Genomic DNA, 25943 nt, shown 5'->3' with positions numbered 1-25943 from the left:
AAAATCAGGTCTGTATATACGAGCTGCCTAAAGGAATATCTGCATCTGCATTGCAAGTAATACCATACGGCACGCCACTCCGTCAGTAGCTCCTGCCGGCTGGGCGTACCTGCCTCAGCCCCGATGCCAAGCATACGGCTGTCATCCACTTGCGGCTGCCATCCTTCCTGGGCCTCATTTACATCAAAAAGAATTTTGATCTCAAAAAGCTCTACCACTCAGAAAACAAAATTGTTATACTGGAAAGTAACAGTACAAAGTATAGCACCAGTACCTCATCTACACAAGATAAAGAATGAGGACACCGAGATTCAAATTAGTTCTCAAGCAGCTAATTCTTCAGTTATACAGCAGGCAGAATATGAGAAAACATCTTCTGAGAAAAATAAATGGAAGTTTCCTGAAATACTCCTGATAGTTTCCGAGTCCAGAAGCCTGAACTTAAGTCAAATTGCCCCCAAGACTGACATCAGTCACCTTACAAGAGGAACAAGTTTGATTACAATTATCTAATGAACCTCCTGAGTCCAAGAAGAGGCTGGGAATTGTTGCACAGCAAACATTAAATCAATAGCAAGAGGCATCCCATTTAGATGCACGCTGTACTGTGCAATGAAAGCCTTAAATTACGAACTATGCGTGCGTGTCTGCCAGTCATTAACTCAATTTGATCTTAACGCCAGTCTTTACCTTGTTACTCTTTTTTACTTGTCATCATAGCTAAACTTCTTCCAGGACAGAGGAAGGAAGTTAGTCATACAGTACTGGAAGGTCAGTAAGTTAGGTACTTTAAACACAATCAACAAAGAACAAACCAGACAGGGAAATGGTCACCCATGGGAAACGGTCTTGGCAAGCAGGGCCTTCCCAGATTGCTGCAGAAGGTGTCTAATGGAAGCTGATGAGTAAGCACCTGACAAACAAAAATCTGTAAGACAGCCCCCAGGATTTTCAGCCTTGCTCTCTTCAACCATTTTCAGTAGCTCACACCAAAGGCAGGAACTCAGAATGGGATTTTGGGGCCAGAGAGGTGTGACCGAATTTTGGCCTTCCTGAGCGCTCCTGGCCTGAGATCACAAGTCTGTACAGCAAACTAAAAAGTCTGGGCATTGCCTTTTTGATCCTTTTAATTAAAAGATGAGCACCTGACTTCACATCAAATTAGCAAGAAAATAGCTGTTAAGAGTTGAGTTTCCGAAGTTGGAAGTGGCAAGGCAGAGGACAAAGCACCACAACAGTCAGGAGTCCGTAGAACCACGGTGGCTGGGACCCTCAAGAACAATTTACCACTAGGTGTTTGAGAAGTGCAAGATTCACGGTCCTCTCCCTCTCAGAGCCAGCCAAGCCCAAAATCCCTTCACCAGAACTGTAGATTGATTTGATCGTTTAAAATAAGGGTGACACTGTGAGAACCAAGTAATGGGCTTGGCTAAGAGTTTACTGGAACCCCAAAACAATGGGTGCTATACGTCAGTTAGGACCTAAATCAGTACACATACGAATACCTCGTCCTGAAGCAAAGGCATATTTAAAATGTGTATGTTTTGCCCCACTGTCACTTCAGTCTTTGGTAACAATAAGCTCAGCATGAAACATTTCCTGGTGATTTACAGTTGGCAAGAGACAAGCATTTAGCTGCTCCTAGGCACCGATTCAAAAATATACTATACCACATTTGGTCTTCTGTGTAAATCCCTTTCTGTCCTTTGAGTTAAGGTGGGAAGAAAAGTAAAACACAATTCGTGGGAAAGATTCTTCAGACCAAAGAAGATCCGAGGAGTACAGGGGAAGGCAGAGAGGAGATGGGAGGAAAAACACCCCCTGAAATCCAAACAAAGCAAACAAGGGAACATACCAAGTCCTGGCAAATTTGATGATGTGTGCACATGGCAAACGCTGCCTGGTCAGTGCTTCCAGGCTCCGCTGCAACACCGCAGCAACAGTTCCAGCTCTGAAAGCAGCTGGTAGCACGGAACACAGGACTAACCCCAAATCCTTCTACATCTGTACTAGAATCAAATGAAAGGTATGTATTAAAAATAGTATATTCTGAAGTAATTTTGCCTAGACAGCTATTTTCATAATAAGCCTAATAAAAATTGCTATAAGAGGGGTGACATTTCTTTGCATCAGTGGTCACCACAGCTGTTTTCAGTTAGGAGGCAGATGCCAGAGCTGTATTAACAATACTAGTTATAGCATGTAGTCCAGCCATAATACATTCCTTGAACAGCCACGTTGGCACTTACTTCAAACCACAGGTTTCGCACTACTACAAATGCTGTGGTGCACATCCTTAAAACCCTTGCAGTGTTTCTCCTCGCAGCTGGATAAAAAACAAAATTAGAGGTGAAAATACTAATTAAAATAGAACACCAGTGAGGCTAGGGCTGCGTGAGCAACAGAAAAAGCAGGGATTACTAAGCAAACGCAGAAGAGAATAAGGCAGCCAACGGTTTCCTCAAATCAAGCAGCCAGGGGAACAAAGTCAGAATCTTAAATACAGACTGTCTAGTATCTAATATTGCTATTACCAGACTATTGCATAAGACTGAGTCTGGAATAAGAGAAAAATGGAGTCAGCTCGCTGCCTGAAGAACTCCGTAAGCCGCTGGGTGGCTAGCTCACCTCTGGAAGAGAAACAGCCTGCACACAGAATTTAACTCTATATACAATTGAAAACAAAACACCTTACACTGACCTAGAGCCTCGTTCATCTGATACAGATTTCATTTGACAGAGTTAATCTTGATTTCAGATGAGTTAAAAATATATTCTTAAACATTCGCTTTCTGCTACCAGGTAATAACATCATTATAACAATCTTTTAGCAATACTGCTATCTCTTTCTCGAAGTATTTTTAAGTACTCCAAGACAATAAACTCGTGTCAGATTTCTTTTCAAAACCCATTCGACAGTTCAAACACCTCCAGGCATCTTATGCTGGACCCGACTCGAGCAGGCGCCCTGCCTCCGAAGTGGAGGCTGAGTCTGTCTGAAAGTCTTGAAGGCGAGTGGAAGACGATTGAAGCAGGTTTCTCTGCTCATTTTCTTAAGGCTTTACACAGTATCACGGCCTCTGCAGATTATAAATATTGCACATTCTTTGACTTCAGAGGTCTTCCACCCTACCTAATACTTTGCAGACAACTAAGGAACTACTTTTATCTAGATCTTCATACCCTCCCTACTATGCTACAGAGGCTAGGCCTATGTGGCAGTGTCTTTTAAATGAACATCACATTTCAATACAGATGATTTGGTACTTGCGATATCCTGCTCCTGCCAGTAAAAACTGTAATATAATTTGAGTGTTCTGATTTTAATATACTATTATGAAACAGCCTGAAGCACTTGGTACCAGGCATGTGGTAAATTAAAGCTCTGTGAGAAGACAAAGCTGTAATAGACAGTAGTGTTTTAAGTTTCCTTAGATTATCTCTGAAGTGATCTTCAGCACCATCCCTTTCGATAGTCAAGTGGGAGAAAGCTGCTCATCAGAACATGGAGCTCCACTGCTCCAGACTCTGTTGTTTCTGCTGAAAGACGACAGTATTCGCTCTGTGGAGTAAAAAGCACTCTCCTGTAAGCCTGAAGAGGAATTGTAAGTCATAAGAGCGACATTGGTTAGAACCTGACCCAGAACTTAACCGCCACACACACCCGAGGCCATAAAGGATTTTGCTGCAGCTGAGAACAAGCCAAATGCAACTTGATAGAAGGAAAACTAAGTCTAATGCAAGGTATATTTTGTTCAGCTGTCAAAATTTGATAAGCTGTCTGTGGCAGACTAAAATTCTCAGTAAGCCACCTAGCAAGCATCTTTTCAAAGAGTAATTTTTCTGGGCAGTTAGCCCCTGCTCTGGGCAAGGACCCCCCAGGCAGGCAGCAGTCCCCGTCCACAGCACTGCTGCACACGAGAGGGCACCGAGGAGCCAGGAATGCCAAAAGCAGGAGGTTTTAACTGGTACAACGAAATAAAATTGGGAATCTCAAGCTCCCCCTGCACAATTTCAATTAGTATCATATAAATACACAAAACAGACATCCAAGTTAGAGAATGTCATGTTCACTGGTTTTTTCTGCAGCCCTTGAAAGACTGAGTCACTGAAATCATTATCAAATTATAAAGGTCTCTTGCAACTGAAAAACAAATCTCGCCATATATTTCAAGGGTATTTGATTAGATAAACACCACAGACAAACACTAATAAACCATGCTTCTTCCATTATTGCCAAAGCCTTCTGAAATAATAAATTACTTTCACCTATCATCTCATGAGAGATAATAAAAGCATGAAGAATTCCATGACCAGATTGAATTGAAGGTCACAAGAATACTTCCATACTCATTTGTCTGAAATTTGAAAGTTTGATTTAAAAAAATCATGAAGCCACATCTTACCTTCAACAATCCTTTTTCTTAGTTTTGAGAGACATGAACAAGTATTCTCAGCTCCTCACATCCCATTCCACCAGATTTAGCAAGAAATATTACTTGAAACTGTATGAATTCAGTAAGGCTACTGAGTTTCATAGTACACGGGCCCATTAATATTTAAAAATGCTAATCTGGAAGCTGTAAGGTAGTAATATTTCACTAGAAATGGCATTATGCGTGGTTATTTTTAGAGGACACTTAACAAAACGTGGCAACCACCTATTTATATCAGTAAAAGCGAGTTTACTCCCCCCTCAGCCGCCACTGTGAGGCAGTAACATGATACAGATAACGGAAGAGAAGTTCACATACAGATACAGCTTGCAGAGACGTACAACAGTACCCTGCTTCAGGTTAACAGCATCAGGCGGCTTCACTCTGCTAACGAACAATACCACAAAAAAAAAAAAGGCTGAGATGTCTTCTTGATAGCTCTGTGAACACAGTGGTGGTGGCTGTGTTTCTTCAGCGGGAATGGTGAGGCGAAACCTCCAGACTGTAAATTTATAACCATTATCTGAGTTTTAAGTTCCCTTTGTAGCCACTAATAAATCTATGATTTGCTTTAAATCATATTCCCCTACAATATATGAGAAAATCCACGCAGTCGCTTCCCTAGGCATGAAACAAACAAAGTCTCCCAATTGTTATTTCTCAAAACTGTGGTTTTACAAAAAATGAAATCACTCTGTATTTGACAGTTTGACATGTCTCTACCCAGCCTGCATTGCTTGCTGTGCAAGGTGCCTCTGTTACTCAGAAGCACCTGGCCAGTGATGAATATTCAAAAAACAGAAGCCAAGGAATTTCACTGGGCATGCCTTGCTGCTGGAATAGGGCTTTGTAATCGATATTTAAGAACCTTAAACAAGACAATCTGATAGACCTATCTGTCAGAAAAAAAAAAGGAAGAGGAGAGCTTCAAATGTTCACACCTTTCCCCCCATAAAGACTAGTCAGCTTCCATATCTCAGAAGCTCCACTGGAAATAGTGGCCAAGAAACCAAAAAGAGTAGCTTAACTGGAGAATTAATTGGCCTTTTTTTCCCCCCTTTCACAATACCTATCTAGGTTTTCTAAGCAGCACTGGATTTTAGTTTCTGAAAGTAGCTAAGTCAGGCGCACAGATGGCATGATAGAATACCGAGAGATTCGCTTACAACAAGGTTAATTTTATTCAAAATGCTTGTCCTTTTAGGAGCACATGCCAACAGAAGAGCACGCCAATTCTGCTTTCTATTTTGTTGGAACAGTTTCTCAAGTTTCCTGGAAGAGTATGTTCTTGGCAAATACAACTCGAAGGCCATTCTTGCATTGACAACAACACTTCAGTTCCTGAAATCAAACGGGTGATCCTGCTAGGATGAATAACACCAGTCTAGATAAAACAGTCCAGCTTTATTTTGGGGCGCAGGGAAAAGCAAAGCTATATTGGAAGAAAGGCTGACACTAGACATCCAAATTCAAGTTAGACTGACCATTAATTAAAAGTTCGTTCATATGCTCCATACACATATGTTAGCGGGACAGTTGTTCAGCAGGAGCAATCTGAAATTGCAAATTGTTAGTTAATAATCATTCTTACTTTCCAGACAATGTGCATTATAAATCAGCTTCCTGAGACATCGTTAGCTACTTAAAAACTGAAACCAAGTTATGACTAGTCTTTTACATGCAAAATATACTATTTTACCTCTTCGAACAATAGAAGGTAAAGGAGGAATGCTCATACTCACTTTGAAAGAGAAACACCCCCTGCTTTTCCAATCATTTCTTCATGGTGCAGCACTGCTTGGTTCCATGGTATGCGAAGAAACTTTAAGAGAGTTCTCATCCATCTTTCAGGGTGCAATACGAGTTGTTCGTAGTGTACCAGCATGCACCTTTCAAAACCAACCTCCATACACTGGTTGTACATAGTTTCTATAGCACGATTCCACTTGGTCAAGCAGTCCCTGTAGCTGTTAAGGTCAAATCCAGCTATCGTGACTTTTCTAGATATCATGGAATGCACAGATGCACGACCATCCCGCACCATTAGAAGAAATTTGGCATTGGGGAAAATTCTAGCAAGATAAGTTAAGGATTTTAAAGCAAAAGGATCTTTGTTACACAAATATGGAGCAGGCTCTCCATGTTTCACAATGATTTCCAATAGAAATGCTTGCATGGCTGAGTCCAGAACCTCATCTGTGACTCCAGCTTCATCCAGTCGGATCTTCTCTTTGCTTGATCTAGCCCACATCTGCTTAACTGCCAGAATTCGCGGGATTACCCTCGTCTCTTCTCCGCATCGAATATCCGGATGGGCATCAAGCATGGCACGCATTAAGGTAGTGCCACTTCGAGGTACTCCTCCAATAAATATTAAAGGCATGTCTTTGTTGTAAGCAAAGGTTTTGTTTGCATTTACATCGGAAGCAGTTCTTAGTGTGCTTCTCACGCTTTCCATCCTCACAGGCTGGCTGCGTTCTTCTATTCGATGGTGACACTCCATAGCATGCTGGCCCAAATAAAACACTGTCACTGAACTGATCACCAGACATGCCAACAGCAAGTTCTGTTTGAGTTTTCCAACCATTTTGATAAAGACTGTCCCTTCAAAATAAAGAGACCTTCTGTTTCAGATTATCTTCTAGTTCACATGCCATGGGAATCCTAATCCAAAATAAATTAAGGTCTGGTGAGGGAAAAAAAAATTTTAGAACTTTGTTAAGAACTACTATGATAAATCAACAACAGAAATACCTGAGAACATTCACTAAAACTATTATCTCCTGGTGTTATGTTAAGACCAGTAAATGCAAAGTCTAAACACAATCATCCCATAATAAAAAGCCTTTTTGCTTACCCATAGAAGCAACACAAAACAAAACAAGATTCACAACTACAATTACTATTGACATAGAAGTTCTCTGGTACATTTTAACAACGTATTTGAAAGAATTCTACCACTGGATACCTACTGTTAAACTTTACAGTCAAGCAAAGACATCATTTATAGGGGGCTCTATGCATTAAAAAGGTAATTATTAAGAAAACACTTTTCTTTACTTGAGGTTTTACAGCAAAAAAAAGACCAAAAAATTACCTCTCTGAGCCAGAGTCACTTAGATGAAACAAATGAACAAGACACCCCACACAAATCACGTTAGAAATCACAGAAGAATTTAAGTATTAGAATAACTCTGGCTTGCTGAATAGCAGCAGTATCCTGCTCATTGTCACATTTTCACATAACTACATTATCTCCTGTTTTGCTTGAAATGCTCTATTTCCTTCACAGGATACGAGACGATAGTAAAAGATGTTTCACAGTTACATATCAACACTGACAGTGTCCAATTTTTGATCAAGGCCTTTAAGCAGTGAAGAAAAATAGTTTGCAGCAGGTAAGGGAAACTTCCATTTTTACTTCAAGGGAAGCTTTGATTAAAGAAGTGTATAGTCATTAAAAACTACAAACACAATCCAGGATCAAAGTTGACTAAGACCAAAAGTAAGATCAGTCTTGATTTAAATAAGAACAACAACAAAGAATCAACCTGTGCAGACTTAAAAATTTTCATCCATCTCAGTATCCAGATAATACAAAGCAGGATATACAAAAGAAAACTAATTATTTCATCCTAACTTCCTTCTTTATTGCTTTCTTTACCTAAAGTTGGGCCCTTAGAGATATTTCTCTCAAACAGAAACCGCACCCAAACCCAACATAACCAGACTCATTCATTACTCCATTGATTAAAAAACACAAAACAGCCCTCTCCCCACATCTTATCTGGAGTTCAAAACACTGCATAAATGTTAGCTGAAATACTAAAAAACAGAATAAATTAGGAAGAAAGAAAAATAGATCCTGTTCGCAACCAGCACCCCAGGGAAGAGAGTTAAAGCCTTGCATAATTTTGAGTCATGTAATAAAGCATTGCCAGAATAAAGCATATACTGCATTCTACCTTCAAATAAGAAGGTTTGCATTCCTTTTAAGCAGTGCTGGTAAGCTTGCTCTTTCTTTTAGTCTCTTCTACTTCATCTTAGGTAAGTCTGCATTTTTGCTGGTATGGCAGCAAGGGTCTTCCCCCTCCAAGATAAAACATAAGACTTCAGAGTTAGGAATCTGAATACGTGGTTACTACACAGAAAGGTTTATGGCAGGAACCCATGTAGCAAATCCAAAGTCAACTGACAAGAACAGTAAGACAACTATGCTTTATAAAGCATCAAGGCAGCCCACGTTAATGAAGCCTATGGTTATAGTCATTTCGTATTTACAGCCTGGAATAGAAATCTATACTGTAAAAAAATGTAACTTATGTCATAGCATAATCTTCCTTCTGATTCTACAATATCACATTTAAATTAATCAGTCCATTTTAAACCCTTACAACTACTACGAAAAAAAAAAAAGGCTAATCAAGGACAACCACTCATCTATTTTGTGAGGTATCAAGAATATGGCTTTCATTCCACTTTCTAATCTACAATTTAAGCAGTGATGATTACTCTGTGACAGAATGATTTTTCAGTATGACTACTGTTTGAACAAAGTTAATTTTACCACCAAGAGCCACCGCTTTTCTCCTGAAAGTTTTTTTTCAAATAGGTATGGTACTATTCTCTACAATGATAGTATAATTCAGTATTTGAAAACAAATTAGACATTTATTAGAATCAAGGGTTTGCACAGCTAACACATCTACTGCTAAGTATTTTAGAATTGAAAAAAGGGGGTATATAAAAGTTATTTATCCAAGCTGTAATGAGAGATTAAGTCTGAAACTCCAAGATACACAAAATAAAACCAAGGTTTTAATTTTTTTTTTCATTTAGGATTCTTAGAATTGCATTATTTTGAAGTAATTTTCATTTTTACAGATGAGAAGAAAAACAAAGACTATATTAGATGATTTCTAGACACGCATGTGAGTCCGAACAAGACTTGTAGATAGAAAAAAACATCTGTCTGCTGAATTCCAACGTGGACGCTTACAAGAAGGACTAAGAACACGCCATGACTTACAGTGAATACCAGCGAGTTATATTCAACACTGGCTTAGATACATTTGCTGCTCTGCCGCCCAGATGACTTCATCTGTTCACGCCACCCTGTACGCTGTGTCTTTTATTTTTTCAATTCATAACAGTTAGTGTATAGACAATTGTTTTACCCGTATTCTGTAGTTCAATAGCTTTGGATTTTCAGATAAGGTAGGCTGAAAACTGACTCTGCCTCTCAAAATTCAAATGAAATTGGTACTCTCATTGAAATTTTAAATAAGAGCTTGCTTCTCAGAGCTGAAATAACTTACCAAACAGCATGAATCACAGATGCTTCTAATTCAAAAGGAGCTCCGAGTACTGAGGTACCGCCAACATTTTAAATGACTGGCTTCCTCAAAGCTTTTCCATCTCTGTCAGCAATGCATGACACATCCCTGAATGAAGAACATGCTTATGCCTGCTCTCTACCCCCTCTCCAAAGCATTATCCATTTAACCTTTTCCTCCACGCAAATCCAGCCTCCAACTCAGAAATTCTCAAGTCACCATCCGAGCAAGACTCTCCGGGCCTGCCCGGGAGTCCCAAACTGGTCAGCGGTGGCAGGCAGGCTGCCCTGCAGATTCTGCTGCAACTCTGGGCAGGCAGGCAAGTGCCTCGCACTTGGCAGTCCCTGTTTTATGAGGCTGCGCAACCAGACAGCAGCAGCCAGGCAGAGGACAGAATTCCCACTTCGTGCCATAACAGCGCAGGGGCAGAAGGGAGGAAGGGAATTCCTCGTGCAGGCATCTGTCACGGCGGTATTTCTCTTGCACCGCATCCAAGAGAGCCGGTCGCCAAGCTGTGAGAGAACGTCTTGCCCCCTTCACACTAACAAAGCTTATTCCAACCAACGGCTGTCACAATACTACACTCAAAGTTGAGCTTCATAGTTTTTATTTCCAAAATTAAATTGGAATCATAACCTAAGAACTGTAACTCTTACCAGAACACCACTCTGTTATAATCAGTTCATCCTCTGTAACAAGTTTCATTCTACTTACATACCTCTCCTTGCTGAAGAGCTGGCTTTAACTGTACCTAAAATATCTGGACATTAAAAGGAACAAAATCCCAGAAATTTAAGTGCAGGGCATCTGAACAATGCTCCAAAAAAAAAAAAATCATTCAGTAAATACTTCCATAGCACCAAAAAGCAGAGAGCCTCTCCCCTGAACAGATTCCGCATGAACACTTAACTTTCAATTGGGAAACTGCTCTGCTTAAAACTAGCAACTAGTACACAATCTCTTTAAATGCTTTAGGTACAGTAAAGATTTAGTTAAAAGTCAGTACTCATTTGAGAGGAGAGTTAACACAACAGAAACAGTATTTTGCCACAGAGCACATAAGACCTGCAAATATTTACACTTCATACAATCCCTAACCTTATTCAGTTTGAGTAATTCTGTAAAACTCATTTCCTCAAAAAAAAAAAAAAACAACCACCAACCCAAAAAGAACCAAGCAAACAAACCAATAAACCCCACAAACCCTCCACAAAAATCTTCACCTTCCAAACTAAAAACTAGTCCTTGAAGACACTGATGTTCTACAGATGCAAGAGTTAGGTAGCTGATCACTAGAGAAAAACATATGAAGACCAAGTGCATCAACTGTTTTACTCTGATCATTTGTATTAGGATAGCACTTTAAAAATCAAACCAAAAACAATAAATGAAAACCAGCACCAGCTTTCCAAACCAAGCTGAAGAACAGGCAGCATCAGAGGAAAGCCTGTTGACTGAAGGCTGAAATCCTCACTTCACGGGTTGGGTAAAGCAGAATGATGACTCACTCTCAGCACAACTCCAGCTGTGAATGCAAATACACTGCAGTCTAAGAGCACGTTTCCTAAGTTGCTGTAAGTATTGATCGCTCATGTACAAAAACAAAAATCCCATCCACATGACTGAAAAACCCCCCACCAATCAACCACAAATACTTTCATTTGATGCAGTAACTTTTTTGAGAAGTTCAAAGATGCCAAAGGCTGAAAGACCATAAGAGCTGGTGTTAAGCTGTCCTACAACCTTCTGCGCTCACTGTTTTCTTGCCTGGAAGCAATACCTGGAGCAGGCAACTGCCATCAACTGTGGCAAGACCAGGGCTCTGTACGTCAGGACACCAACAGAGGAGCGGTCAGAAATAGCACCTCTCAGCAAGCTGATCCTTTCCACAAGCCAGCAAACTCCCTTCTGTGCCTGAAGTTACATGTAAAGCTCTTTGGGACAAGCATGACGCGTGGAGGTTACCGCCCTTCCAGCAGCTTGCAAACAAAACCCACCTTCTCCCTCCTCTACATGAGTAAGCGCTCTGGATCACATCTGTCAACCTGAAGGATTATTACAAGTCATTACTGTTCTGCTGTTAATAGTAACTTAATTGGCAGCATTTAAAAATCACAGCAAGACAATCAGCAATCCCTTGTCAGCATTCACGTAGAGCTTTGAAAAATTGTGTTTTTACCCACTGTAACCTGAGAAGAGCAAACTGCCACTCCACCTAAAACACAGGAAATTCTTAATAAAAAAAATCCGAAACAAAACAACAAAAAATTAAAAAAACTAAAAAAACCCAAGCCACCAAAAAAAACCCACCCAAACATCCAAAACAAACACAGACATCCCCCAGACAACACAGTCAGAAGCTGAAGATGACTACAATGATAGCGAAGGCCTTTAGCAGCAACAGTTTCAAATGACAGACTAAGATGAATTCCTAGAAAAATTCAAGTGCAACTCAAAAAAAGACAGAGTTAGGATCTACAAATTTCACCATGAGAAAGTGCAGCTAAGCAGAAGTGTATGTAACTGAATTTTATTCCCAGAGAAGTCAGACCTATGAGTCAGCCACGAGATGATGTTAGCAAAGCAAAAATGACTGCTTTGTTCCCTCCTTCGGCACACACTGGTTCTCCCTCCCTCCTTCCCTCCCCCTACATGCAGCAGGTCAAGACCTTTTCTCCTCAAGTTCATCCAAAAAATGTTGAAGATTTTTAGCTCAGGCAAAAGGCAATTCATTTGCATTTTATGTTAGAACAGTTTAGGTTTTGTCATTTAAAGCATTCCCTGCCAGGGGAAAAAAGATGATCCATTACCACCCAGTAATAAGCAACCCTCAAACTCGAGAGCTCAGACTTTCACTTCAGAGGCTAGAAAGCATCACCACCTCCCTTCTCATGTTCAACCAGGCAGCTTTTTCCAAGGCTAAATTAACAGGACAGCTACACTGGCATTATCCATCCAAAAAAAAAAAAAAAAAAACAAACAACAAACAAACCAACAACAACAAAAAAACCAAAACCAAACCCAACATATATATAAAAAATATTTTCCAGTGATTAGCTTGTCCTCTGCTTCCATCTCTTGAACTTCTGGCTCAGATTCTGATAACCAGACCTCTTTCTAGAAAGAACAAGCATAGCAGAACAAGCATACTGCTTGGATTTTTGTGGAGTATATCTTGTTCCTGCATCTGCCCAAGTGTTCATTGCAGTGTTTGACCTCAACACTACTGGAGAACTTCGCTGGGAGGAAAGATCACACTCAGCTCTGTGTCAACAGGCCATCAGGCTTCACAGGCATCCTTCTCAAAACGCCGTGCCCTCCCACCTGCGCTGGAAAGCAGGAGCAAGACAGAGGTGAGGGGAAGAGTGCTAGCGTTCATACTATTGGAAAGTTGTCTTTCCCCTCACACTCCTCTTACGGTTTACCCTCATGTCCTCCTACCATGTTCTTATGATTTTCTTCCCCTACTTAGGAGGTCTACTCAATCCCTTAGTCTCTGGGGCTATGACACCCCCCAAAGGCTTTATGCAGCAGACTCCAAAATACGGACTCCAGAAACAGAGGATTCTCACAGTTCAGAGATGCTTTCAGATGCGCAGCCACAATCTGACTCCTGCACCCAAAGCTTGTGGTGTAAATCTGCAGGGGAAATTAATTTTACAGTGGCAAGGTAGCCAAGTTGAATGGTAAAAAATCCTAAACTGTTGCTATCCATTGTCACTCTCTGCTCTTGACTGTAGGAGAAATAAAAATGCTGCTAGGACTTAAAGAAGCAAACATCAACCCTGTCAGTATCTTCCTTGCCTGTTCTTGCACCTCTACTTTTCCTCTGCAAAAATAAATACTGGAAAGGCAGCAGATACCGAGAAGCCTCAAGAATCCTCTTCAAAACAATATACATTTAGAAGACTGGAGACAATGTATTTCTTAGAGGAAGTTCTATATTAAACTCATCAAATAGTCCAAGTAAGAAGCCCTTGCATACAATGTTAGTCTTTCAGCATTCCTAAATTAAAGTTCAAGAAAGGAATTCCGGAAACCCTTTCCTTCAATGAACTGGTTTGTTTCTGGTCGTTTGTGTTTGTTTACCACAAAGAAGATTGCATAGGAAAGCCGACAGTTACATGATAATGGTATAGCACAACACCAAGGAACACGACTGAAATATTCACAGCACGCCACTTCAAGAAGCTATCCAAACCGTCACAGGCTCATTTAGAAGATCATTCCAAAAATCATTTAAGTATTCGGGAAGCATTTTTACGCCTTCAAAGCGGCATTTGCTCAATCACCTTAATGATTTCCCCAAAGACCGGATACCATGTATTACCACCAGTCACGTAACAGAATCTGAGAGAGGAATGCCAAAGTACAGCACAAGCAAGCAAACCCCAAGCAAAACACTCAGCAAAGCTAGAAATAAAAATCAAGAAGCCTCGAGTACCAACTCCATCTTTAGCTTTTTAAGTCGTCATGGCTCTCAAGCCCTGCAGCTGTTTTCTCTAGATTTGTCCCCCCATTAGTTATACAGTAAAAAAGGATGATAAAGCAGAAAGAGCAATTTTTATTCACCTCCACAAAGAAATAAGCAGTAGGTCACCTGGCAGAAAGCATCTGGGATGAAAGAGAGCCAGACCTAGCGAAGCCTATCCTCACGCAGAGACGAAGTTGGACAAAATTAGTATAAGGAAATGCGTACGTGTGAACAACATTCCCTTACAGTTCACACTGTAGGAACTATAGAAACGTTCACACATTTGCATTCCCTTGAACCGACACTTTTTTTTTTTTAATCTAAAGCTCTGAAAAATTGTAAAGGCCAAATTGACCTTCACAGCAATAGACCACTGCTGAACCCAAAAAGCTTCCATGTTGGGGAAGACTGCATACAACTATGTAATAATTGCACAATTTCTAATACAACCACATTACAAGGAATAGAAAAAAAAAGTTCTCATATTTATGCATTTCCCTCATATAATCAATAGGTAAAAGATGAAGCAAGCTGTACCCTTTCCTTTTACCAGTTAACACCCCCCCCCCCCAAAAAGCAGCTTTTTTCATAATCCTATACTAGACAGATATATAGATACACACATGAGAGAGTGTGTGTGTGTGTCTGTCTGTCTGTCTGTGCGTAAAGAGAAATTCAGAAACATTTGTCCTTCCTCTGGATCTACTAATGCTTACAAGCTTTCTTAACAAGTAAAGAAAAAACCATACCAGATCCAAAACAGCTAATGAGGTTACCAAAGCACTCAAAACTCAATACTTCTAGGTTTTTCAACACTTAAGACTTCTACAATGAGTTTGAAGTACAGCTAACTAAAGTGTTCTGCCTCAAATGAAAGCAAAGAACTCCACATATTCTGCTCTACCTACATATATAATACGCACAGCAAATTATCTGGATTTGCATATTGAACGGTCAAAAAAGAGTTACCAGCATGCTACCAGTTATGCAAGAATAGAGTGTTTGTGAAGTACTACAGTTACCGCTGGAGAACAATTCAACAAAAGGAATTTTACTGGCAACACACATAGATTTCTAGCTCTTTAATTTTTTTCTTTCTTTAAGGAAAAACAGAGGAAAAAGTCAGTAGCACACTAATAGCAGATGAGCTACTGTTCTGTGCAGTTTCAGGTGTACTGTGCCTCCTAAGAGGGATTTCAGCACTTTGTACTGCAATAAGGCACTTCAAAGAATCAAACTGCTTAATAACACTAAAAAGGGATGGACCTACAAACAACCGTGCACATCACGTTCACAATAACACATGCAAATGGCTTCTTCCAGCAATACCACCAGCAAAACCCCTTCCAGCTAAGAGACGCCTTAGGTCGACCGCTATAAAACGATTGCTAAGCTGCCTGCGCAGGCCGTGACTATCGCAGGTCGCGACTATCGCAGGTCGCGTTCGCGGCGCCAAAGGCAGCGCTGGGAACCCTGCCGCCAGCCTCCCGACCCATCTCGGCGCTGAACAAAGGCACCAGGAGCGCTGGGAGCTCCTTGAAGCAAGTCAGCCCGCCCGCACGGAAACTTTCCCCTTACCCGGCTCGGATCCGCCTCGCAGCCCGCCACGGCAGCAGCAGCGCGCCGCTCCCGCCGCGCATCCTCGGCCGCTCCCGGCTGCGGCTACGGGACCCGCGGCGGTGCCCGCACAGCCGAGCGCCCCGGGCAGCACGGCCCGGCCCGGCCCGGCCGCCCCGGCGCCTGAGGGGCGCGGGCACCCGACGGCCACAGCGCCGACCCCCTCCCCGCCGCCTCAGGCCGCGGCCGCCCCCCAGCCCGGCCGACAAAAGCAACGGCTCCGGCGGCACCGCAGCCGCCCCAGCGCCGGGCGGGGCAGGGCGGAGCACAGCGGCCGCCGCCGGGGCTGCGCGGGCGGTGAGGGGGGGGAAGAACGGCGGCGGCCCGCCCCGCCCCGCCCCGCCCCGCCGCGGCCCCTCGCCTCAGGTGCGCGGCGCGCAGCGGCTCCTCACCTGCGCTGCCGCCGCCCCCGCGCCGCGGCGGCCGCTGCCAGGGCCGGGCTGGAGCCGCGCAGCAGCAGCACCGCTGCCCCTCCTCCGCCGCGGCTCCCCTCAGGCACCATCGCAGTGGGCCGGGACCGGGACCGGGATCGCGATCGGGATCGCGATCGCGATCGGGGCCGGGACCGGCTGCGCCGCCGCCGCCTCCCCTCAGCCGCGCGGCTGCGGCTGCCATGGAAATCACAACCACGCCCTGATTGGTCGCGGGCCTCGATGTGTCGCGGGACGCGGTTGGGCCGGCGCTGAAGATTGACAGCTGAAGGGGCGGGACCGGACGGCGGGAGTGGGGCCGTTAACCCCTGCGGGCGCGGCGGGAAACAGCTGGAGCGCACAGCTGGCGCGGGCGGGGCGCGCATCTGGGCGGTGGCGCCACGTGAGCATCTGGAGGAGCCCGTGTGCACCCCCGTCTGGACAGCTGTGCCGGACAGATGTTGATAGCCGGGAACAGCTGGATTTTGTCGCGGCTCGCTCCGCACGCACGCCGCCGTTGCTAAGGCAGAAGGGTAACGGCTTGAACTGGAAGAACGTTTTGACAAGAAAACTCTTTGCCGAACGCTGCCCACTGGCTTGGCTTTCGGAGGTCGGCCTTGCGGGTGAAACCATCCAAAACACCTGGGCAAACGGGTTTTAGGTGCGGCGCTGCGAGTGTCCTATAAATTGAGCAAAGCTACAGGTAAACCTTGCCATAGGCGCGAGGCGTGAGAGCGCAGGGCAGCCGGGAGCACCGCCCGGCTCGGGGCGCCGGCGTCCTCTGCCCTCGCGCACCTGCTTTGCGGCAGCGGGGAAGCACAAGCCGTGTGCCCACCCCGTGTGCAGCTGTGGAAACATCTGGAGTAGCGTCAGGCTGGAGCACAAGCCCCCAGCTCCTCTGACCCGCAGCTGGGTGAAGCGAGGGTGATTTGCGCCAGCACTTTGCCCCTGGAGGTGCAGCTGTACCAGGAGACTCCCATCTATAGGTTAACGCCCCTCTAACAAAGACTGGCCCTAGGCCATCCTAACCCCTTCCTTCTCAGTGCTCTATGCAGAAAGACAGCTTTTATCCCTAAGGAGCGGGAAAATAGGTGGGATTTGACTTGTTAACATTAACATACTGATACATAAAGGCTGAATCAAACTGAAAACATACTACTTCTTTCCATACAGGAGCTCTGGCCCAGCTGCCATCACTGCGTGCAGGCAAACAGCCCATGGAAGAGTCGGTGCTGCTTCAGGGTCCTGTCAAAGAGAACAATCCCATGGGACATCCCCAAATTCGTGTTGCTTGCTAAATGGGGGGGAAGGAAATCAGCTAAAGGGATTTATGCCTCTAACATGATGCCACCCAAAATTCAGCCTGGGAAAAGCCGCCTCTGCAACGAGCAGCGGTAATCGGCACTCATCCCTGCTCAGCCCCGAGGGGTGTTTGTGCCCTGTGCCCTCTGCCTCCCAGCCCTGCTGCGGCTGGGGCATCGCCTCCGCCGTCGCTGCAGCACGGCAGCGCGGCACGGGGGCTGGCAGCTAACGAGGGCCACCACCGATTCGGTGCCACCGGCGTCGGTGAGGGCTCGGCTGGCCGGGGACACCGGGCTGGGGGACAGCACCAGCAGTGAGACCTTGGTATAAAAATGATGGAAACCGCTATGTGGGAGAACAACCCCTTTTAATCCCGAAAGCCCTAAAATGGGGTCTGAGTCACTGTCCCATCTCCTGGAGACACGGTACAAATCCTGCGCGGCTGGGGAGATAACCAGCTGGGCTCTGCCGCCGCCCCAGCCTCACGAGATGCGGGGCGACGGTGCCTGAGCTGACAGCGATACCGCCAGGATGCAAGAATTAATCACAGCCCATTACCTCCTGTCTGATAGCCCTTGCAAAGCACCTATCATAAAACTCTTATGAGCCTGTCAGGACGTGGTTTCCACCGATACCGAAGAGCCAACGCTCGCCGCGGCGCTGCCCGGAGAGCCGATACGGACGAGCGCCTGTTCTGCTTCACCGAGGGGACGGAGAAGCGTCGCTATCGAGTGGGGCGAACGTGGTGTGGCTCACGCGTGTTTTATTTGCTAAGAAAATGAAGCGAAAGCAGCCGTGTGAGCAGGTATGTCCTACATGCAGGACAAGTATCTTCATGTCGGGAAAGGCTCTGCCCTGTAAGGCCTGAGCTTGAAGAGTACCTAACGTCTGTACGGCTTTCGGGCGTGCTCAGGGAGCCGCTGGGAGCGCAGAGAAACCAGCAGCTCCTTTCAGATGGTAAAATTCCTTTCAAATTTCTTTTCTCTGACAGCTATTGATGGGGAATAAATGTTATTTGCTCCCAAATGCAGCTGGATTTGAAGTAATGATTTAAAGATGAAACAGTCTGTATCCTGTTTCCAGTAAGTTTGCCTCAATCCATTAAACAGCACTTTTCAGATCGCTTTATTGGTTTTTTCTTTTATGGCTTTAACTGTGACTCACACAGATCTTCCCTTTTAAAGGCTTCCAATCTGTGGCAATCAAACAGTGCCTCCAGGGGGGAAAAAATGCCGTTCTCCAAGGGAAAGGGGAAAAGCACGACGCTGCTGTACGAAGCAGACGGAGCTACTGTGCATAGCGGGTGCCCCACGCTGGGCCCTTCTTTAATCTGCGTTCGTCTGAGAGCCACGGCTCAAATAACCCATCAAATATTGCATCACGCAAAGCCTTGGTACGGGCAGGGCGCAACTCTCAGCTGTGAAGTTGCTGTTGCCGGTGGATAAACACTACCAGAAGCAATAGCATTTAATTGCTCATTATTTGACAGTTGCATTGGCTGCTCCTTGTTGGCTTGTTCCTGTTTTGTTCCTTAAAGCTGGGAAATAATTCCTCCTCGCCGGGGGCTCAGCCGCGCGCGTGGGATGAAGGATGAGCCCAGGCCCGCAGCCGCAGCGCTGGGGGGAGCGGGGCTGCTGCTGCGGGGCCGCAGCCCAGGGCTTGCCGAGCTCTAACAGAAACGGAGCGGGTCCTGGTGGCTGTGCTGCTTTCTGCCTGGTTTTCCCTTGGCAGCGGCACGGCTTGCGGTTGTTCCCGTGCTTTGAGCTCTAGCCGTGCCACACGGTGCGTCTGGGACCACTGGTGGGAGGAGGAGGAGGGAAGAGCAGCCCTGAGTCCTGAAAGCTGGTGCTATTCAGGAGACATTAAAGTTTTTTTCATGTTATTTCCGAATGTGAGCCACAAGATAAACCCAACTTTTTGATCCAAATCACTGCTATGGCAGAGACCAGCCATACGACATCGCCTGGAGGGACCGAGCCCGGTGGCTGTGCCCACGCTCCCTCTGCGCATCGGGTCCAGGCACGTCAGGGGCCAGGGCACGCTGGAGGAGCCAGGAGTCGTCCCGCATAGCCGTGGGCAACGCGGGCTGTCACAGATCCAGCAGCAGTGACAGGCTCTGCCGCCTTACCCTGCCCCACGGCCTGCCGGGCAGCGGCAGCTCTCCTACCGCAGCGCGCGAGTCGCCGGGCCAGCGCGCGAGCGAGTGCAGTCCCCAGCGCGCTGCCCTGGCCTCTGCTAGCTGCAGACCTGGCACGTTCGGGGACAAAAATGGGTCTTCTCTTTTCCCCTCCCTGGACATCCAATACAATGCTTTTCCTGACGCCAACTCCACCCCAAAAGTAGTCCTGAATACAATTCGAGTGTGATGCTTAATAGCAAGAGAAAGCTTGCTGGTCCAGATATCCTGGCCTTCATCCAGGAGTATTTTACCTTAATTCCTCCTAAGAATGTAAAGAATTCCGCTCTGGCTCTGCCCAGCTCACTCCCCGGCCCAGAGCGAGGAGAGCTGCGCTTGCTGGCTTATGCACGTTCTTGCCAGAACTGTTAAATAATATTCTTTTTCCTCGAATGCCTCAGCAGCGATTGCACAACCCGGCTTCTCGCTGGCCATCTCGCACGGGGAGGCTCTCTCCTTCGCTGAGAGGCAGATGGAGGAGGGCTGGTGCTTGTGGCTTTCGTCCCCATGCTCACTAAAGGCGGCTTTGAAAGCCAGCGGGGCGAGAGGCTGCGCTGTCACTTCTGCCTCAAAAAATCTCCCGGTCACCTCCGTTACAGAAGGTTATATATCGATAGATCCATTAGAGAAGGGACTGAGGGAACAGAGGAATTTGGAGGAGGATACTGATTCGATAAAGCACAAAGAAACTCAGTTGGATTTAGCTTGTCCTGTGCATCTGGGAAATTCATTTGGCCTTCAGGTAGAAGTAACTGAGAAATCCCAAGCCCCGCGTGTGCCTGTGAGCAGCACGGCCGGGCACCCTTCCTCCCCAGGCAACCCCGCTTAAGTGCTGAGTTGGCTCTGTGTCAAAGGCACAGATTGCTTAAGGCAATCCTGTTATCTCTGCCTTTATGGATACGAACTGCCCTCTGACTAGGGAAAAGGATGGACTTAACACCTTACCGGCAAAGTAAACTGCTGACAGTTAAACCTGCACGGACGTCAAGCCCTGGGCTGGTGCCTTGGTCGGGGAGGGCTGCGGGGCAGCATCGCCCGCCGCGTCCCGGCCTCTGAGATGCCCTGAGCCTGTCTTGGGCTGGGGCTATTCCAGACCCCAGAAGCAGGGGCAGGGGACAGAAACACCCTGCTCCTGGCTGCACATCGTGGCGGGATGGGGAGCAACGGGGGCAGCTGGCACCCAGCACCACAAAGGGATCCCAGCGGTGTCTGTAAGTGCAGACTGAACCAAAGAAACCTAGCCTAGGCATTCAGGGAAGACTTACGATCCCCAGAGGAGGAGAACATCCAAGGACTGTGTCCACGAGCCTCCGAGTTTAGGGAAAACAAGCCCCACAAGACATTAAGCTGATGACATTCCTCTGCATCCCCTCACAGCAGGAGAATAAGATATTTCTGCTGAATAGATGTTTCTGCATCCAGAATCACGCCTTGCACTTAACGCAGTCTGTCTTATGAGCAGAGCAAACCTGTCAGCTGCGATCCCAGCGAGGACACCCTTTAACTTGGAAGGATGCTAATGTCTCTCTCTGCGTTTCCCAGAGGCACGCTCATTTTTATTGCTTTTCTCTGCTACTGCTATTATTTTTCCGACCCGGCTGCCTCGCGTATCGATCATGTTAGCAGTGCAAAGCTTGCCCCAGGGGATGCCGGAGCAGATGTGGTGCATGCACCAACGTGCTGGGGTCCCGCTGGGCATTTTCAATAGCCCCACAATTTGTATTTCACAGCCAAAGCCAGCAAAACGAAGCCCTGGGAATCACTGCGGGACCAGAAAGGTGCTGTTCTCGGTGTTTGCCTGCAAAAAGCCTCAGCTGCCAGCACAGGGATCCACCAAACCTGCACACACAGCATCATCCCTGTCAGTGGTCTGGGCCCGGTGGCGGAGCCAGACCCTCCCGGCTCCAACCACCCGGGTGCTGCAGCCCGAGAAAGCCACCTCCCCGCCAGCTCCAGCCCCAGCTTTGACCCCTTATTTCCCTAATCCCAGCAGGACCACGCTCCATCGCCAGGCAGGGCTGGTTTTTCTGCTGAAGCACCATTTCAGGAGGGTTTAAACCGAGATTATCGAAGTCAGGAGAACACGGACTTTTCTTTAGGTAGCTGCAACCCGACCTTAACCCGCTTGCAGCTCAAAGAGGACCGAGGCGCTTTCAGCTCCGACCCCGTAAAGCAGCTCTGTGTGATAAATAGCTCCATATTCCCCCGTCTCTGTCTGATCTCGTGTCTGCTGCTTTCTAAATGTGACAGCTCAGAACTGATCTTTCCACGTGCCTGGAGAAATAATTATGGGGCTAGGAATATCTCCATGCAGTCCTCGTCCCTGTTCTTGCAGGCGAGGCATTTTAGGCATCAGATGTATTTATTTCACGGGGAGATTTTTTCCCCAGCTGTAGGAGCCTCTGGAGGTGCAGAGTCTTCGGGTTTTTCCAGCTGGTAGGCAGTCCTAGCCATCCAATAAATATAGAAGTAGCTGTTTTTCCAGTCAGAAAGCAGGAGTGAATACTCTCCTCTTTTACATTTATAGGCATCTTCCCGTGTTCTTGGCTTGCGGACAGCTGCCTATGTGGCACGACGGACGTGTGCAGGCGGAGCGCTCATCTCCGGCACAGGAACATCCGAGAACAAGCCATTGCCTAATTCCTTCCCCTCCTTTAGGTTTCCCTAAAAAAAAAAAACTTAAAAATAATCCGATATCACAGCGACCGGCTAAGCTGGAGCTCTTATAAAGTCTCGTATGATCAGTACCACGCTGCTGAAGGCGCTTGCTTGGAGCGGTGGGCGATGCTCTCGCTGCTTTTGCCGAGCTGCCCTGCGTGGCCGGTCATGGAGGCAGGGAGCAAAGCGCCGGGCTTTCATCCGCCAGCGAGGAGCGATGCTCCTCAGAGCCGCCTTGCGCCCGCACCGCCCGTCCGCAGCACGCTTGTTCATCACCTTCACGGGCGTCTGCGGGGGAAAGGGAGAAAAAGCAGCAGTGAGGCAGCGGTGAAATGCCTTGGCCGCACACGCCGTGCCCGGCGCTCGGCTGCGGCGCGTGTGATGAGTGTCTCCAGAGCAGGGCGGGCGGCACGGCTGGTCTTGCAGGACTCGGCTCTCACAACCGCGGCGGTTCTGAAAACAAAAATATCCCGTCGTCTCAATACGTTGGCATCTCCGTCGCGCGCAAGGCGCGGGCGTTTTGAAAGCCGTGACTGTGCAGCGAGCGCCCAGCGGGCCCGTCACGCGTCCCTTCGTTAGCTGGCCAGCTGGCAAGCAGCTATAGAAGTGTAAACAGTTTTAAAATTACATAAAGCTCTGAAGGAACACCGTTAATGCTGCTAATGAAATCGTGCGTGGTGCAGCCCTTGTCTTTGAGCTTCTTACAAGTGCTGTTAAAATTCACACTATTAAAGATGAGACAAGACACAATTTAAATCCCATCCCCGCCACGGTTTCTTGTTCCAGACTTGCATTATTTTCATCCTCCCCTGCCTCCCTTATGGCTGAGCTTGAGTTGTCAGCTAAGAGAAACGGAATTAAACCCTCATTCTCCCTCCACGGGGGCTGCGTGGGGCCCCGCTGCCCTCAGGCTCATCGCCAGCCAGCGTCGGTTCAGCGGCTGGAGTTTGGCGCCTTACCCGGGGGGATGAGGAGGGTAATGCGAGGCCCTAAAAAAATAATGAATAGAATCCCACTGCTTTGGGGGCCAGGCTCACTTGCGGGATCCAGCACCCTACCCTGGCAGTGTTGGGTTTTTTATCCTCATTGGCAGTAGCTGAAGAGCTCGGCTCGGGCTGTTGCTTGAAAAACCTTGGTTTAGACCTATTTTTTGTTCCCGAGGCCGGATCTTTAGGTCTTGAGCGAGGCACGTTGTGAAACAGGTGAAGGCGGAGCCCCTGGGCCAAAGTCTGGGAGAAGAGCAAACAGGGGAGGAGGAGCGGTCCCTTCTGCAGAGCTCCCCTTCTTGTTTGGTCTCCATCAATCAGTTATTTTTATGGCGGCCTTTCGAAACAGGAACGCGGCATTTAATGCGTTCTCTGAGCTCGCTGAGACGCTGCTGGGTTTGCTACAGGGAGGGGAAATCGCCCTGATGGAAAATAGGAGCGGCACCTTTGCTAGAGAGGTGATGGGAGCGCTGAGACCCCGCTGAGAACCTGAGGGTGTGAAGACATCTGAAATCTGCACCCGCCAAAGAATGGCCTATATGAAACTATAAATTCGTTGTAGACAAGCTACGAAATCCAGACCTCCTTTCTCCCCGTCCCCTGCTCTGATCACCACATAACATCTCTCTCAACCATAGAACAGATGTTAAATTTAAAAAGCAGCACAGGGAATAAAATGCACCAAAGAAATAATCTGCTGCGCTTCTGCACCTTTATGCAAAAAGCCTAGGGCACAAAAAGAACCAATCTCTTTTTCGTAAGAAAACCAAAATTGCACCAGCAGAGGCAAAGAATGACCCCATCTTCCTGCAATAGTGCTTTTAAATCAATAAAGGAGAGCAGCCGTCAATACACCGATTTTCCAGACTGCGACGGAGAGAGAGGGAACAGTGCTTGGCAGTGCTGGGTTAACGGCTGGACGCGATGATCTTAAGGGTCTTTTCCAGCCTTAACGACTCTGTGATTCTATGATTCTATGAACAGAAACGGCAAAATCAGGACTCGCTCGGCCCATCCTGCCTCAACCCCCCCGCACGGCTTCTCCCTTATTTCCAAATACACACACACACACACAGACAATTTACAGTTAATGCTAAATGCTGTTCGACCTATTGCCACAGGAACCTGCTGAATTCTGGAGGTGTCTTCCCTAATATTAACTTCTGCACGTTCTCCTGCATTCAATCCTATAAGAATATTCTATTCCTTGTTTTCCTAAGGAAAAATGAGACTTTCTCTGCCAGAAACGGAGCAAAAAGGGCAGAACTCCCTAGCCAACGTGCTGCTGACGCTTGTAAAATGAAATAAGAAACTTTCTTCACTCGTGTGGCCGGCGAGAAGCTTTTGTCCTTAGATCAGGGCTTTTGATTCCAAATACTTTGGGTTCCTTTGGGCAGAAATCCCTGCCTGGCTCTGCAGACAGCCTCTGACTAACCCGAGATGGGTGGAAAGCAGTCGGTCTGGGGTTTGGTTTTTTGTGGATGCATCCACAGCTCCTTGCACAGACCGGCCGAGAGCCAGCAGGGACAATGGTAGCAAACCAGCGGGGACCCAGATCTGCAAGGTGCCACCTCAAATCAAATGCACCCATATGAACGACGTCCCCGCGCCGCCCGGGGCGAAAGGCAGCTCTCTCCTCCCCGCCGCCTGCGCGCTGCCGGCCCGGCAAAGCGCTGACCTGCAGCCGCCAGCAGCAGCGACACGCAGTCGCGGAGTCGCAGGGGCATGCCCTAAGCAAGGGCGCGAGAACCTCATCCTGCTTTGCCTAAAATGCTGTTACATATATATATAATGCACATACATACGCTGGAAGAGGCTCCCCAGGGAAGTGGCCACGGCACCAAGCCTGTCAGAGTTCAAGGAGCGTCTGGACGATGCTCGTAGTCATCTGGTTTAGTTTTAGGTAGTCCTGTGAGGAGCAGGGAGTTGGACTCGATGATCCTTACGGGTCCCTTCCAACTTGAGATATTCTATGATTCTATATACATATATAGGAGAATTTCTGCCCCAGTCCCTGGTTTTGGTGGGGTAGCCTTGACTGGCTGCCGGGCACCCACCCAGCCGCTCCCTCACTCCCCTCAACAGGACAGGGGAGCAGGTAAGATGACAAAAAGACGGGAGACGGCCCACGTCCCCCAAAGCAGCGCTCCGGCGGCTGGAGGAGCACCCAGCCATGGCGCAGGGGACGCAGCCCCTCCGCCGCCTGCGTTGTCCCGCGCTTTGAGTTTCCAAAAGCGTCGAACACGTGCCTCTTACCAGCACAGGATGGATGCAACCCGGCCGGGACGCAAGCGGGGCAGCTCTGTTTCTCCTCCGGTGACTAAGAAAATGTGACTCTGCGATCAGCCCTCATGAATGCATTTGGGGAAGCCTGCCAGCGCCTGCATTTGATTTCTTGCCTCAACTCCAGCCAGCTTAACGCAACATCAGCTTGGAAGCCGTAAAACATGAGACAAACAATGTAAATCAATGTGACCAGCAAAATTTAACAGGAAACAGGCTGTGCTCTTGATTTTCTGGATCGGAGAGCAGCTGGCCGGCACAGCCA

General features: G+C 46.9%; 1 protein-coding gene across 4 annotated transcripts in view; it reads right to left on the bottom strand.

The window, feature by feature from the left end:
- Positions 1-16334, bottom strand: part of TPST1 (tyrosylprotein sulfotransferase 1) — a 32206-nt gene extending 15872 nt beyond the window's left edge. For all 4 annotated transcript variants that reach the window (XR_014229884.1, XR_014229885.1, XM_082327923.1 and 1 more), the window contains exons 1-2: positions 16256-16334; positions 6179-7122 (exon numbers count right to left, since the gene is read on the bottom strand). Coding sequence is in view for 2 of the 4 variants with exons in the window: in XM_082327923.1 (XP_082184049.1) it covers positions 6179-7023 (845 nt within the window). In the remaining 2 variants the exon portion in view is untranslated. The remainder of the gene's footprint in view (positions 1-6178; positions 7123-16255) is intronic.
- Between the last annotated feature and the right edge of the window lie 9609 nt (positions 16335-25943).

Source organism: Platalea leucorodia, assembly GCF_965183815.1.
Source record: "Platalea leucorodia genome assembly, chromosome: 16".
In the NCBI taxonomy this organism is placed as follows: domain Eukaryota; kingdom Metazoa; phylum Chordata; class Aves; order Pelecaniformes; family Threskiornithidae; genus Platalea; species Platalea leucorodia.
The sequence above is the reverse complement of the archived record's forward strand: the minus strand, read 5'-3'. Positions and strand labels throughout refer to the sequence as shown.